This window comes from Poeciliopsis prolifica, unplaced genomic scaffold (genome assembly GCF_027474105.1).
Source record: "Poeciliopsis prolifica strain line A6 unplaced genomic scaffold, Auburn_PproV2 SCAFFOLD057, whole genome shotgun sequence".
Classification (NCBI taxonomy): domain Eukaryota; kingdom Metazoa; phylum Chordata; class Actinopteri; order Cyprinodontiformes; family Poeciliidae; genus Poeciliopsis; species Poeciliopsis prolifica.
Window position 1 is genome coordinate 1,547,575 of NW_026562432.1, and position 14,498 is coordinate 1,562,072.

Sequence of the window (14,498 nt, forward strand, 5' to 3'; positions counted from 1 at the left end):
AGTCAATTACTGATTTATTTTTTTATTCACTTGTTTTTATTCACTGATTTATTTTTTTATTCACTTGTTTAATTTTGGCTGAAATTGCTCTCCATATTTGACTGAGTTTCTGAAGCCAAAACATTTTTAGAGTCAAGTGACAAGAGGCGGAGTCATTCAATGATGTATTTATAATTGTTGAGGAATACAAATGCATGCACATTACATCAATATACAGAACAGAGAAAGTCATCATTGTGAACAATTCACCATGGATTTCAATCACAAGAGATGCTGATGATTTTTCGAGCAAATATTCTAAAAATGACTCTATCAGTTAAACGAATGACACAGTTAGGAGGCAAAGGCAATAAGCAAAATAATAACCTAGATTACATCCATAAGCTTAAAGGAGTAAAAAGCATTAAAAAATTGAATTGTAGTGAAAAATCAGCCGAGGACAAATAAACACTCACTAAAGCATCATTTTCTTTGAAGAGTTTAAGGACAGTATTTCAAAACTTCAGGAAAAATGATTTATATCATCCAGTTTGCTCTTTTTTTATCTAACATTCGGTGAAGACATCAAGACTTTTTGATGGTCAAACAAATGTAAATATTAGACAAAGATAACACAAGTAAACACAAAATGAACTGTTGAAGTGAAAGTTCATTTTCACTGAAAATGACCTGCAGCCTGACCTGGTGTGTGAACAGGAGCTGCTGCCTGTAACCAGCTGAGTCACCCTTAACAAGAACATTTAATGTCTGCAGCCATCACAGGGTTGTGAAGGATCCAGTTAAAATTACTCTAAGAATCATTTTTAAAGTTTGAAAATCTGACATTTTATGCAGACAATTCCTGGTTGTTACTCCACCTTTAAGAAGGTTTTGCTTCTTCTGAGATCAGATAACAGGACTAGAATCACAAGAGCGACCTCTAGAGACTGCTTTTGATAAAACTGCCTTCTCTTGTGCCGAGAAGGCAGAAACCAGTCAATGAGCAATAAATCAATTAATTGCATGATCAATTAAAGCAGGCTCAATAGTTTTCATTCAGATGATTACTGCAGTATTTTTCAATTTGTTTACAGAAACATGACAATCAATTGTGTTTATGGTTTTGTTTGTGTGTGGTTTTTAATGTCCATGTTGCCATTTGATTATGGTTGTTGTGTTTTAATATATATTTAAAATTTCTTTGAGAGTGCCAACTTGCATTATTATGCCACTATCAACATATCAGTTGAAAATGGTTTCAAAACAACAATAAAATCATTTTTTGCGATAATTATTGGGACAGGTTTTGTCATGGCGACAGGCCCGGTCATTGGAATAGTTTGCCACACATGTTCTATATAAAACACATATGGCAAAAAAAACAACAACATGGCTATTAAATAAACAGATCAGTACTCATTATTGATGAAGGAAAATCAATTGTTTCATGAATTGTCTGTTTGGTTGTGGTTTAGTTTTCTTACTTTTAGCTGAGATCTGAATAATTACAGATCAGACATTTTCAAACAATTGATCAAAATCTGGCTGGACTTAAACTGGCTTTTCATAATCTGTCAAATCAGACTGATTAGATGAGCCTGACCAGAGACTGCAGGTGGAAAGTAGCATTCTGTGCTTTAAGCCTGTATCATGCATCTCTCCTTTCAAAGAGTTAATTAAATGTCCTACACTGTCTCTGTCTCAACAACAACAAATAAAACAGTATAAAGACAAGTTTAGATGGGTTTTGTTAACTTAGAGAAGGTATTCACCCTTGGGGTTTTCTGAGAGTGTTACTTCGAGTACTGGGCCCTTCATATGTTCTTTAGGTCTCTGTGTCAGAGCTGGGTCTGTAATTTGGACTTGGTGTTGGGACGATTTGTTTCGGTGGCCCTAACAACCAACTCCATCTTGGAACAAGCGGAAGAAAATGGATGGATAGAAGAAACTCTTTGATCGAAATGTTGCATTTTGTGTGTTACATTTGTCTGATGCGTAGATCTGTTTGACTTTCTGAAACATTTCTTTAAGGCAACAAAAGACCAATGATTCATGGCTGAATGTCTCTCTGAGTGAGGTCCCACTAGAGATCAGGAGCTTTCAACCTGCGTTGCAGGGCTCGGAGTGGCAGATTGGGCTCCTGAATTCTTCAAATGCAGCATAAAGTAAATGAAGATGAAGAAACCTGCAAAACAAAAATGAGTAAAAAATATGTTCAGATACAAAATAGTGACTGCATTCAGTACATTTTTACTCTAAAAATGAATCAACTAAAATCCCATTTTATTCACTCCCATATAAAAGTTATAAACAGTGAGTGACATTCAGTCTTTGAAGACTATTCTATTGGAAGGTCACTGCTGTGTGCTGTTATGTGTTGGCCATAACAGAGCAAAGCCACTGCAATAAGTTCAAACCTTGCAGAGAGTTCAGGATGCAGAAGGCGTAGAGGCCGGGGGCAGGAAGCTGGCCCAAAGAGAAGAAGATCAGCCCCCAGGACAGGCCCAGCAGAACCATGAGAACCAGCACGGTCACAATTTCTTTCTGGGCCACACGGCGCTCTCTCTGTCCATGCTGGTTGACCAAACGTTGAGCAAACAAACATAGCTGGTTATTATACTCAGTCGAAAGATGAGTAACAATCAATCAATAAATCCATCCATCTATCCGTCTGTGTATTTTTTCCTGGCTAAAATGGTTCGATGTCGAATTCACCAGACCATCCCAATGTCTGAGGTTAGAATGGCCAATAAAAAAAAACAAATATTCCAGCTGTACTGAATCTCATGGTTATTCTCCAAATATTGATTTCTGAACTCTTCCTAAGTTGACATTTTTTTATAGTTGTTTCTAAATGAATATGAATGTTTTCTTTGCTTTATTTGAGGTCAGAAAGCACTGCATCTTTTTCATTATTTTGACCATTTCTCATTTTCTGCAAATAAATATAATAATTTTTGCTTGGAATTTTGGAGACATGGTGTCAGTTCGCCATGGAATAAAAGAACAATGTTTGTTTTACTCAAACCTAAACTATAAAATGTAAAATCAGAGAAACAGATAATTTTGCAGAGGTCTCTTCATGTTTGCTTAACTTGATGCACAAGCTAAAATGAACAAATGTGGTTAAAATATTGAGAATGGTGCTTCTCATATTGATTATGTTTCGCATGGTGTTGTGTCATGTAGCATAGCACTCTGGTCTTGGTCCTGACTGGATCTTAGGTTAGCTAGTAATGACAACAATAATACCACTGTCCTCTGCTGCAACTGCATCAGAACACAGCAGGCTGGGACAAATCGCTGCAGACTAATTGTTGAGTTGAAACTCAACACTCTTGTGTTGGTATTGTAAAAAAAAAATAATTTATCACTTCTGCTGTTATGTAACAATTACCTGTTTGGTAAAGTGGGTGCTCACAAACCATTTGATTGTCACTCCAAACATGATGACATTAAAGAGGAACATAATGCTGAACAGTCCCAGTGTGGTCCCCAGCTTCACTCTGTCATCGGTTATATAGCATCTACACAGAAAAGAAGCACAGTCACAGAAGAAATTCAATTCTGTAAATATGAACATCAAGTGGATGGAAAAACATGTAATAATATGTTGATGGATAAAATGCATATCTTAAGTTAAAGAACACACAAAGTACATGGAAATTATTTTTCAAACAACAAATTTATCGCTGGATTAGACACTGTGCTTCAGACGTTTACTTTACATTTCAGTTTCATTGGGTCTAGATGACATCACAGGAGTACGGCCATACAAGTTCTTGTCGATGATCACAACCACAGACACAATGACCGCCGGAAGACCTGAAACACAACAACTGGTACCTTAGCTTAAAGCTGCAGCCATTAACTTTCAAATTCAGACGATGCCACTCACCCCATCCCACCACGCTGAGCTTCAGCAGGTATCTCCTCACGTAGACGTTGAAGACTTTGACCAGGAGGAGGTAGAGGTGGAAGCCCTCCAAGGCCATCCAGGTGAAAGAGGCCAGCAGGGAGTAGTGAAGAAGAAGAGCCACATAGACACAAAGCTCAGTGGAGAACGATGCTGCCGCCGCCTCACTGGACAGGAAGTGAACGTTGAGGAGGATCAGAGCCGCTGCCAGGCTGATGTGGATCTTCTTGGAATCATCTGCTCTGAGCTTTCTGTCAGACACAGAGCAGATTTTCAGAAAGTGAGAAATTTTGAATCAGTTTCTATGTCATAGTGTGTATTCACATAAAGTGGACAATGAAAGGAAGAAGAAGAAGAAAAAGAATCAATGACTAAAACAGAATTTGCATTGTGATTGAAGTAGATGGAAAGTAAAACAATAGATAACTGGTTGTATGAAATGACATCTGCAACAAGTCAAAAAAGGGAAAGAAAAAGTCTGATCAGATAAAGAATAAAATGATATGAATGCTGGTAGGAATGTAATCAACCATTCAGGAACACAGTACCTGGATGTGCTGAAGAACAAAACAGTGACGACCAGAGCAAACAGAGATATACCACAGCCGATGTAGGTGATGTAGGACAAGATCTCAGCGTCTTTGGGTGAGACGTCTGCAGACACCTGTGGAAAAAAACTACCGTTACGTTCATTTATAGCATTTTTGTTTTTTTCGGGCATAAGTCTGCTTCCTGACAACATAAACTTAACCCACTGCTTTATTATCTTCTTTTTTTTGGTACAGGTTTTAAAACAGGAAGAAGTGCATTTGAAGAGATTGACTCATTGAACTGGTTCTTGCTCTTGATAACAATACCACAATGTCCACAATGTTTCAATCAAAATAAATTGCTTAAAGAAACCACAAAATAAAAATGTTTATATTTGTATCTTTGATATACGTAGATATTTTTTGTGTGTTCGGAGCTAAGCACCATCGCCTGTGATGGTGCTTAGCTCTTCTGTGCCTGAAAGTAGAGGGCGTTTTCTTTATGCAGTGGTAACTTACATCATGAGACCAGCAAACACATGTTGTCAAAGATCTCCGTTTTTTAAGTTTTCTGTTATATGAATCCAACCACTTTTGATTAACAACTACACAAACCAATCAACAACGTACATTTTTTCATATCTACCTAACACAATCAACAAAACATCATTATTGGCTTCATCATTACTGATTAACTTTTAATAAACTGAGAAATTGTGACACATATAGTCAGTTAGATATATTTGTCCTCCATCTTCCTGCCATTTAGCCAGACAGAAAATATCTTTTCTGGCTAAATGGTGCCACCTTCTGGCATCTTTGGGTATGTGCAGCTTTTTCCTGAGGAAATTTGCTTTGATAAGCAGATTTATGGTGAGTTCAAGCCTTTCATTTACAATGTGCTTTTAGTTTTGGATCAGCCTGTTTTTGAATTGGGGAACTAAATGATGATGATAATAATAATAATAATAATAATAATAATAATAATAATAATAATAATAATAATAATAATAATAATAATAATAATAATAATAATAATAATAATCGCTGATTTGATTTTTTAAGTTGAAATGTGATGAACTTAAAGTGTGAAAAGTCTTACTATCTCAGTGAAAAAAAGCTGGTGTATTATCATGAATACAAGTGCTTTTTATCTGATTGATAATCTTTTCCACATTTATTAAAGTGCAACTGAATCTGTTTGTGAGAAAATTCTTCTGGATGTGTGTAGATATTTAGAGTTTGGCGAATGGGTTAAACATTCCATCATGACAGAGATGATCAAGAAGCTTGGTCTAGACTCCTACATACTTGATCAAGCCAATCTCTTTGCTCCCTTTTCTCTCTGAAATCTTTGAGAAAATTGTATATGGTCTGTTGAAATCATTCTTAGATGAAAACAGCATCCATGAATTGTTCCAGTCTGGGTTTAAGAACCCTTACAGTAACGAATCAGCATTCTTAATTGTTTTAAATTAGCAACAGATTGTGGTCACTGTATTGTTTTGGTTCTGTAAAACCTATCAGTTGCCTTTGATACAGTGAACCATCAGATTTTCCTTTCAGGAAAATTGACCTAGAATAGATGGGAGAGCTTTGGAATGGTTCAGGTCAGTCCATGTTGGTTCTGCTGAGTCTTCTCCAGACCTCTCATGTGCGGAGTACCTCAACAATCTATTTTTGGACCTCTTCTCTTTTCCTCTGGGTCCCATTCTTGGCATTGCTTTCCATTTTTATGCTGATGCTACCCAGATTTATTTTCCACTCCATCAGCAAAATGCATACTCTGCTGTTTGTTGAAGTGAAGTGCATAAATTAAATCTTGGTTGTCTTTAGAAAAATAGAATACACCCTAATTTTAATTTCATCATGCTGAAGAAATCCTAAGAACAGAAACCTCATTCTCACCAGAAGCACACCAAAGTACGTGAGATGACTGGAGTAACAGGTGACGTGAGTCCCATTATAGTCCGTATTGTCACAATGTCTTGGAATGGTATCTGGTAGGTCAGAAACAAAGAAAGAGCTGTTAGGTCTGTGATTACGACTCATCAGTCAGTTACTAAGTAAATAATTAATAATCTTTTATGCTGCTAGTCACCATTTTCTGTGGTGTTTAGGTACACACATGTGACGTTCACCAGTTCCTATAACACAACATCTGTTTTAGATGGTCCCTTGTTGTCACAACATTCACGATGAAGTCTTTTCAGTTTAAGTATGATATGGTAACTACATCAGCTTCCAATAGCTACAATTCAATCAAAGAGAGAAAGCACAGTTACGCTTATGTTTGCAGTGATTGTGATTGTGATCTCGATGAGTTCCGTAAGTCCAGAAACATTCATCCCACGGACACTCAGACCAATGAGTCTGTGCTCATACAGGTCCTTTAAGCCTTTCCAATCCTCCTGTAAGACAAATGACAATTAATGGATGTCCAGAACCGATATTGATACTTAATCTCTATTTTAAGCTGCTACCATTACACTAACAGCACAGGCGGTAGTCCTTTTACATTGCTCGTTATCATCTATCACTACTACATGAGTTAGTTATGACAGTTTGTTAGAGTTTACTTCATTTTATTTTGTGTTGGACACACAAACATATTCAAAGACGCACAGAAAGACAATATCAAGCCTTTCACTCATAATTTAAGTTTATAAGTGGTTAATGTAAAATGTCGCTGGCCTATTTATGCTTATGAGCTTTAAAATAAAAATAATAAAAATAATTTAATCTGGTCAATATTACTTCTCAACTTATTTCTATAGATATGCAGAAAATCAACCTCCTCAAATATGCCTATTAGACAGGTCCCAGCAGATAATGTGTTTTGTTAATCTCTGATCCGACATACTGATGAACCTGTTCCACAATTTCACTAACTGTGAAAACTTCCCAGTGACTTCAGGAGATTCTCCTCTCTTTCTGCAGCACCAAGGTTCCCCTGGTAACGCTTTAATTGAAGGGGTTTGCATACGACTGACATGACATCTGTCATGAACATGAAGGAGTCTTTGTGAATGTTTGCAACTATTGTCATGAAGTGTCATTCAGTGAATAATGACCGAATGACACTAAAAATTGCAGTCCATTAAAAGTGTCAACTTTGTATTATTTGGTCAATTATGACCCTATTAATGCAAAGTTCTATTAAGAAAGCTTTAAAAGTGTCATTTTGACTGGTGTTATGTCATGTCTGTGATAGTATCTTATGCACGCCCCTTCAAACAAGTGTTACTGACCCTTGTGGCTCTGACTGCTTGTTTTTGATTTCTGTACTTGGCTGAAGGACTGCTGGGAGGAGCCAGAGGAGATTCTTCTTTTTTTTTCACAGATTAATAAAACATTTGTTGATCAAATTTCAAAATATATTCTTTTAAGTGTTCAAAGTGTAAAAGTCCCTTGTAAAACTTAAATATTTAGGTCTATAACTATACCAATTACAGTGAGCATATTTATAAAGATCTTCCATGCAAAACCTTTTATTACCCACAACTGTTGCTGTTGTGTTTTGTTAGTCTTCAGGAAGTGGTATGAGAGCTGTAATGTCTCTGACCTCATCTGGAAGCTGAACCGACCAGAATGCGACTGTATGATCCGGTCCAAGTTTCAGCTCTTTAGGCAGGTGAGCTCGCAATTTTCGGCCGGGCAGATCCTCATCTACAGAACCCTGCACCGATGCAGAACATGGAAATAGTTACGATGACATCAGAACAAATTTTAATGACTAAAATTATAATTTGCAATTATGTAAATTTTAAAAAAATCCACAACACAATATCCTCATTTCATACAGAGGCTGATTAATTCACCTCTGCCAGGTTGCATCTCCATGTTGCAATAAACAAGTTTCTGATATTCATCTACTTTCCTCTTGACAAAGTTGCTGAAATGGGTGTTAAATGCACAGTTGTGTTCAAGTTCTAATGTAATTCCTACTGACTAAAATTAGTTGAAGAATTTGGAGGCATTCCTTCTTTTGTAATTTTGCATTTATTTATTTTTTCTAAAGTAGTAGCAGAAGTGACAGTGAAACACACATTGTCAAATCAACCACAATGAATAATTGTTAAATCACCATAATATACAGCTCTGTTGCTGAGGTCTTCCCTAAGTTCTCTGGACTCACAGTGTCTGGGTATTTTCACCATCTGTAACTAATAAGGACCTCAAATACAAATTTAAAAGGCCTTGGTCTTGTAGAACCTTGAGCTTCTCCATTGAAAATGCCTGAACATGTGTATTCAAACTTGTATTTATAATTTTGATCATGTGATGAAGATGGACTTGTGCACCAAATTTGTGTGTTGCGTTATCACTGAAATGTGCTATACAAATGAAATTTGATTGATTGATTAATTAATCACCTGGAAAAAGTGGGTCAATCATACATGAGACATGCAAATCCAACCTTTTGACCATGTCCATAGATAAATGGTCAAAAGGTTGATTTTAGCCCTCCTGAAAGAGATGTTATATGGAGGAAGTGAAGTTTGTTTTACACTAGAACCACTTGTATTGTACATTCAAAGGTAAGAAGTATAGTCATCTGTGATGACAGTTAAAACTTAACAAAGGCAACGAGACTTTTCTGTGAAAAAGAGCTGAGATGTTTAAGCTGAGATGTTTTGGAAACACGGATTCCTTTTGGAATCCGTGTTTCCAAAAGGAGACACGGATTATTTTTGGGGGGTTTTCAACAATAAGATCCACAGAAATCAGAAGGTGAAAATAAAGTTCCATATTGAATACATTTCCTCCATATGATAGCTCTTTCAGGAGGGCTACAATCAAACCTGTTCCTTATTGAGTTTCTCTACAGTAAGGCCCAAATGCATCACCTGTTATTTTTCTTTCTTGCAATGAGTCATCAGTTCATATAAAATGAAACACTTTAATGTGCTAAAACTTTAGAGCCTTTTGGAAAAACTTGTGTGATGCAACTTTTGTGTTTTAAAACAAACCATCTATTGACCTGATTGACACATTTGGGCAAAAATTATTGCAGAGACAGAACAAGCAGAACTGGCAAACGTGTTACAAATTTCACTCTCGGTTTTGTCTGTTTGACAAATATTGTGTGTTTAAGCATGTTTTATGATTTGAAAGATAAATGTGTTTAATATCAGTCAACCCTACCCCTTCCATAATGACAGATTCAGAGAATTTGCCTCACCTCAGTGTCACTGAGGAACATGTTAAAGCCGTTGCCATTAGACCTGGGTGGTCTATGTAGGATGGCCATAAAAGGGCCTGCAGGGATGCATGATGTTTGGTTTAGTTGTATTTCCAGCAAAATTTCCTCCAAGGTCTTAATTGCTCTTTCAGAAAAAAGAATATTTATCTTTCAGCCTTACTGATACAGTAGACAAGAACATTTGAATGATCTGATATGGAAAACAGTGCTTACTGAAGGTTGCAGCGATTCCCATTCCCGTTTCCATTTGGATTCCCATTCCCGTTTCCATTTCCATTTCCGTTTCCATTCCCATTCCCATTCTTGTTTCCATTTCCATTCCCATTCGTGTTTCTATTTGCCGTTGCATTTCTCAGACAATTGCTCACATGTTCCAAGCAGCATTTATTCCCTCTATATTCTGCAGAGTAAATGATCACATATTAGTTTTTTGGATAAAACATGTTCAAATTTATATAAGTGACATAATGCAACTTACCGGGAGAAGTCGTGTTACAAGCACTTTCGGGTTTGTCACAGTAAACTTTCACACATTTTTTAGCACTTGCAGTATAATGGAGCGTGAAGCAAAACATTCCCAACCAGGAGAGCCAGAACTTCATCCTGTTAAGTGAAGATAATCAGTAAAAAGCTTGGCTTTCAGAAATATCCATTTCCCACAAGCTCCCACTTCTATTATATATAATACAAAAGCTTTTCAAACATTGTAGAAGTCAGTTCCTGTAGGAGTCTTTATTTGACATTAAAACAAACAAGTAATTGAAAGCTGTGTAGAAGCCAGCAACAGAGAAAATATAATATATCAGACACATCCAAACCATCATCAGACAAGGAGGCAATGTCTTTCATATTGGACGATGGGACAGTATAGAAACAACAATAAATAGGACCTACTTTATTAACTAGCAGTGCAACTATATTTGTAATTGATTATTCTTATGATTAATTGACAAAAAAAAATAAATAAAAAATGCACCATGGTGCATATTTTTCATAGAGCCCAGTAAGCATATTTCAATATTTGAAACATATTAAAATGCAAACCAAAAAAAAAAAAAAAAAAAAACTTCAATTCCTTCTTTTACAGAAGATAAATACTTATTGCCTGAAATGCAATAACAATGCTAGCAAACAAACTGGCTAAACCCATCAGGGTTCAAAGAGACAAAATTGAGGAACAAATGATCAGTGAGGTATTTTATTTACATTTGAAAGTTTCATCATATTGAACAAAGCAAGATTCCACCAAGTATTTAGGGCACATGTGTCAAACTCAGGTTAAAGCAAATCTGGCGGGCCATAAAATCTGGCCCGCCAGATTTTTATGGTGGGCCATAAAAATCTGGCCCGCCATAGCTTTTTATGTGATTCTTTCGACACCAAACTCCAAGTTCTTTCAGTTTTTCAGAAGTCTGTGTAATTCATACAAAATCAACAAATCTCCACATTTTGTTTTTCTGATTGTAATGACAAAAATTTTCTCAAAATGTGTCAAAAACATTGAGTTTAAGTGACTGCAACCTAACTTGATGTCAAGTTATAGTCCGTAACTAATACAAGTAATAAAAAGTCACATTTAGAATCATTCATTAGAGCAAATATCATAAACATTTTCTATTCCTAATTCCTTCTTAATTTCTAAATTGGTAACACAAAATATACAATTTTGATTGAAAAAAAATGTACCCACTAAAACAATCACAAAATCATGGAATAACAACTATTTATTGATAATTTAACAATTTATTGGTTTCATCAATATATTCTGGCACAACCAGCCCTTTAAGAACATTCAGGTTTTTGATATGGCCCAAAATGAGAATGAGTTTTGAAGTGTCTGATTTAGAGACACTTCCCTTGTTAAAGATTGTCTTAAATTGTCCTTATGAATTTATTGTGTGTACATGGAGCTCTTTGAGTAACGTGTCCTTAAACCAGTGTTTCTCAATTATTTTCCAAATGTGTCATCATTTGTTTTCCAGTCACCTTCCCTCCCCAGAATTGAAATACTGTAGTGAATCTGTTCATATTTAATGATTTATCTGTACAAACCATTACATCTCCAGCATTATATGACTGTGTAATCAAAACCACTGTTTTACTGTTCTAAGCCTTAAAATAATTTTCTAATATCATTTTCTCCATGAATCAGCAACATTTACTTAAGACTACTCAGTTTGAAAGAGAAAAAGTGCAGCTGATTCACTGCATTGTGTTAAATACACAATAAGTGTGTATTTAACATTAATTGTGGGGAAAAAATCCAGCAACATTGCTTATATTTCAGCTTGTCAGATGAGTAGAGACAAAAAGTGCATAATGCATTTTGCATTAACAATAAAAAGAGTGTATTTATCTTTTCCGTGTTCATCCCCACTAGTTTTCAGTTCTGAGTGTGTCTGAAGGGGGTTGGGTTATTTAAGATGGTTATTGGCTTGAGTTATTTAAGTGTGATTCTGTTCAGGTGTTGTTGATGGGAAGAGGCAAACCGTTTTCTACTGTGCTTGGTTTGGATTTATGTCAGATTTATGTGGATCTAAATGGAAATAGCAAGATAATGGACATTGAGAAGTACAGTAAATATCTGATGATGGCATCAACACAAAACCAGCAGGGGAAGTAACTAGTTCCAGAGGAAGCTTCAGGTTAAATTGAAAACAAAGAGGAGTTCATGGTAACGCAGAGGGATGCAAATACATAGGCATGTGATGAACAGGACGGTTCTTTAATTTGGCTTTTGTAATCTACAAAGCTGCCACAGTTGTAGAACAAGTCAAAATCGTTAACGAAGCCCATATGTTTGGAGGTGGCGGCTGTTATGTATGGACTCAGTTGATAAGGAGTAGGTGGAGGATGGAACTGGGTAAAGTGGCATAACTAGTCTAATAACATTTCTTTGACAGCAGAAGAAATTTCTTGACTGATGGCAAACACCAGGTTAATTATGACAAAATAAGAGGAAAGTCCAGTTCAGAAAACTCAGTGTGCAAGAGAGACGGAGATTTACACAATTTGTGTACATTTCTAAACAACTACAGATTCCAAGATCATCATTTCAAAGTTTTTATGTCAGACGTTTATGCTGATGTGCAACCATTTTTCATGATTGCGACTGTTGACTAGGTATGTAAAAGTTCTTTGTAGGGCAAAGAATCTTTGACTAGTTGTTGGAACTCCTGATGGAGATATGTGGTAAAGATCCCAAGGTCAGAAATTGATCCCAGGACCACCGCGACGAGGACTAAAGCCTCCACATATCTGGCACCTGCTCTATCCATTATGATCTAATCAGTTCAAACTTCAACAAAGCCCATGCCTCCAATCATTTCTCCATCCAAACATCCAGACCCTCGGTATGAAGCAAAGCTTAGAACAGGTGGCTGGTTTTTAACCAGGATACTTTGGATGAGTCTATTCTTAGTTGTTCTTTATTCCATTTAGATTTCAGTTCTTCGCCTCTGAGCCACATCTCTCTTTCTCCCCCTGTCCTCTGGACTCTCCTCACAGATGCACACTGTTTTCTATTTAGTACCAATCCACTGTGCAGTAATCAAGCTCCCAGTAGTGAACCGCCTCTCCTTCAGTTATTACTTCATGGATTCTGTCATCATTCAAGGCTCCCAGTCTCCATTCATGGACTCGACTCCTGGTTCTCCCTGTTTTCCTCAAATAATTCTAAGTTGTTTTTTATCTTTCTTGTTACAAAACTTTTTATCAACAACTTCCTGCCTCGACTGTTCGGCATTTCTGGTCCAACGATCGCTGAAGCATAATGTTGAGTATTTATTGTAACAGTTAAAGCGTATTAAATATTTGTTTAGTTCTGTTACTAGCGCATACTAAGAAGTTTGGAGAAAAATATAATAGTAGCCTACCTCTGTATGTTGTGGAGTCCTTGGTGTTTTTCGTGAAAAGAGTCCAGAGCAAATCTGATGTAACGAAACCAATGCAGCAGGCAGATGAAATGTGATAGGAAGCAAGTTAAAGAAGTAAATCATTCTTCGTTTAGGAGAAAGAGGAAGCAGACAAACAGATAACCATCTGTGTTCTCTGCTCATCTGTCATGAAATCTGCTGACGTGCATTCATAACAAATCACAATAAAAAAAAACTTATTGAAAGGAGGAAGAGATCAAATTATTGGGCCGGGATAAATAAACCTATGTGAGGTTTGACTATAGCTCTGATTTAAACATTAGAGCTACAGGTTGCTGACTTCAGGGAACGAAGCCTCACATGAAACTCTGATGCTGCTGAGAGCTGAGATCCTTCTGTGGAACTGAAGAGAGCTGCAACGGCTGCTTCAGGAAGGTCTTCTGCTCCGTTTGTTTGGTCTGAACCAGTAGCGGACTGTGTTATTTTTGCTTGGTGCAGTTTGCTTTCAAATTTTGCTTCTTTGCAAGCGGACTATAATTTATTAACAAAGCCATGCCGATGACAACCTTTTCTCCCATTGGATGAAAATGACAGGGGCCAGGACAGATTGCAGAATTGGAAATGCAAAAACAAACTCATTTTCAACAAATGAGCAGAACGTGTTCTTTTTTTTTGTCATTCTCTTGGAAAAAGAACTGGACAATATGGACCATCTGTCTCCCAGAGACAACTTGTTCACTCTTGTCTTAAATACTAAGGTCTTAAATTAATTAAAGTAAAAGAAATGTATCCCACTGACCAATTCCTTCAGAAACCCAACGTCTATTGTTATCACTTTGAGAGAACCACAAGAAGTGGCACGTTTACTTTCTGCAGCGCAAAAACATACAAAAAAAAAAAAGTTTTTGTTTGTAAGGACAAGCAACCATGAGGACCAAGACAGAGAACAGAAAATCACATTTACCATCGTTCATGATTTACAGCACCTCAAT

At 36.5% G+C, this 14,498-nt stretch overlaps 1 protein-coding gene across 1 annotated transcript; it reads right to left on the bottom strand.

The window, feature by feature from the left end:
- Positions 1-6: 6 nt before the first annotated feature.
- Positions 7-13,577, bottom strand: LOC129379310 (adhesion G-protein coupled receptor G5-like). The gene is made up of 14 exons (XM_055060024.1): positions 13,507-13,577; positions 10,110-10,234; positions 9,845-10,031; positions 9,611-9,755; positions 7,991-8,104; positions 6,711-6,836; positions 6,527-6,572; positions 6,334-6,425; positions 4,444-4,559; positions 3,878-4,146; positions 3,708-3,804; positions 3,377-3,506; positions 2,397-2,553; positions 7-2,164 (listed from the first exon to the last, which is right to left on the bottom strand). Exons 2-14 carry the CDS (start codon positions 10,231-10,233, stop codon positions 2,070-2,072), a joined length of 1,698 nt encoding a protein of 565 aa, XP_054915999.1. The 5' UTR covers position 10,234; positions 13,507-13,577; the 3' UTR covers positions 7-2,069.
- Between the last annotated feature and the right edge of the window lie 921 nt (positions 13,578-14,498).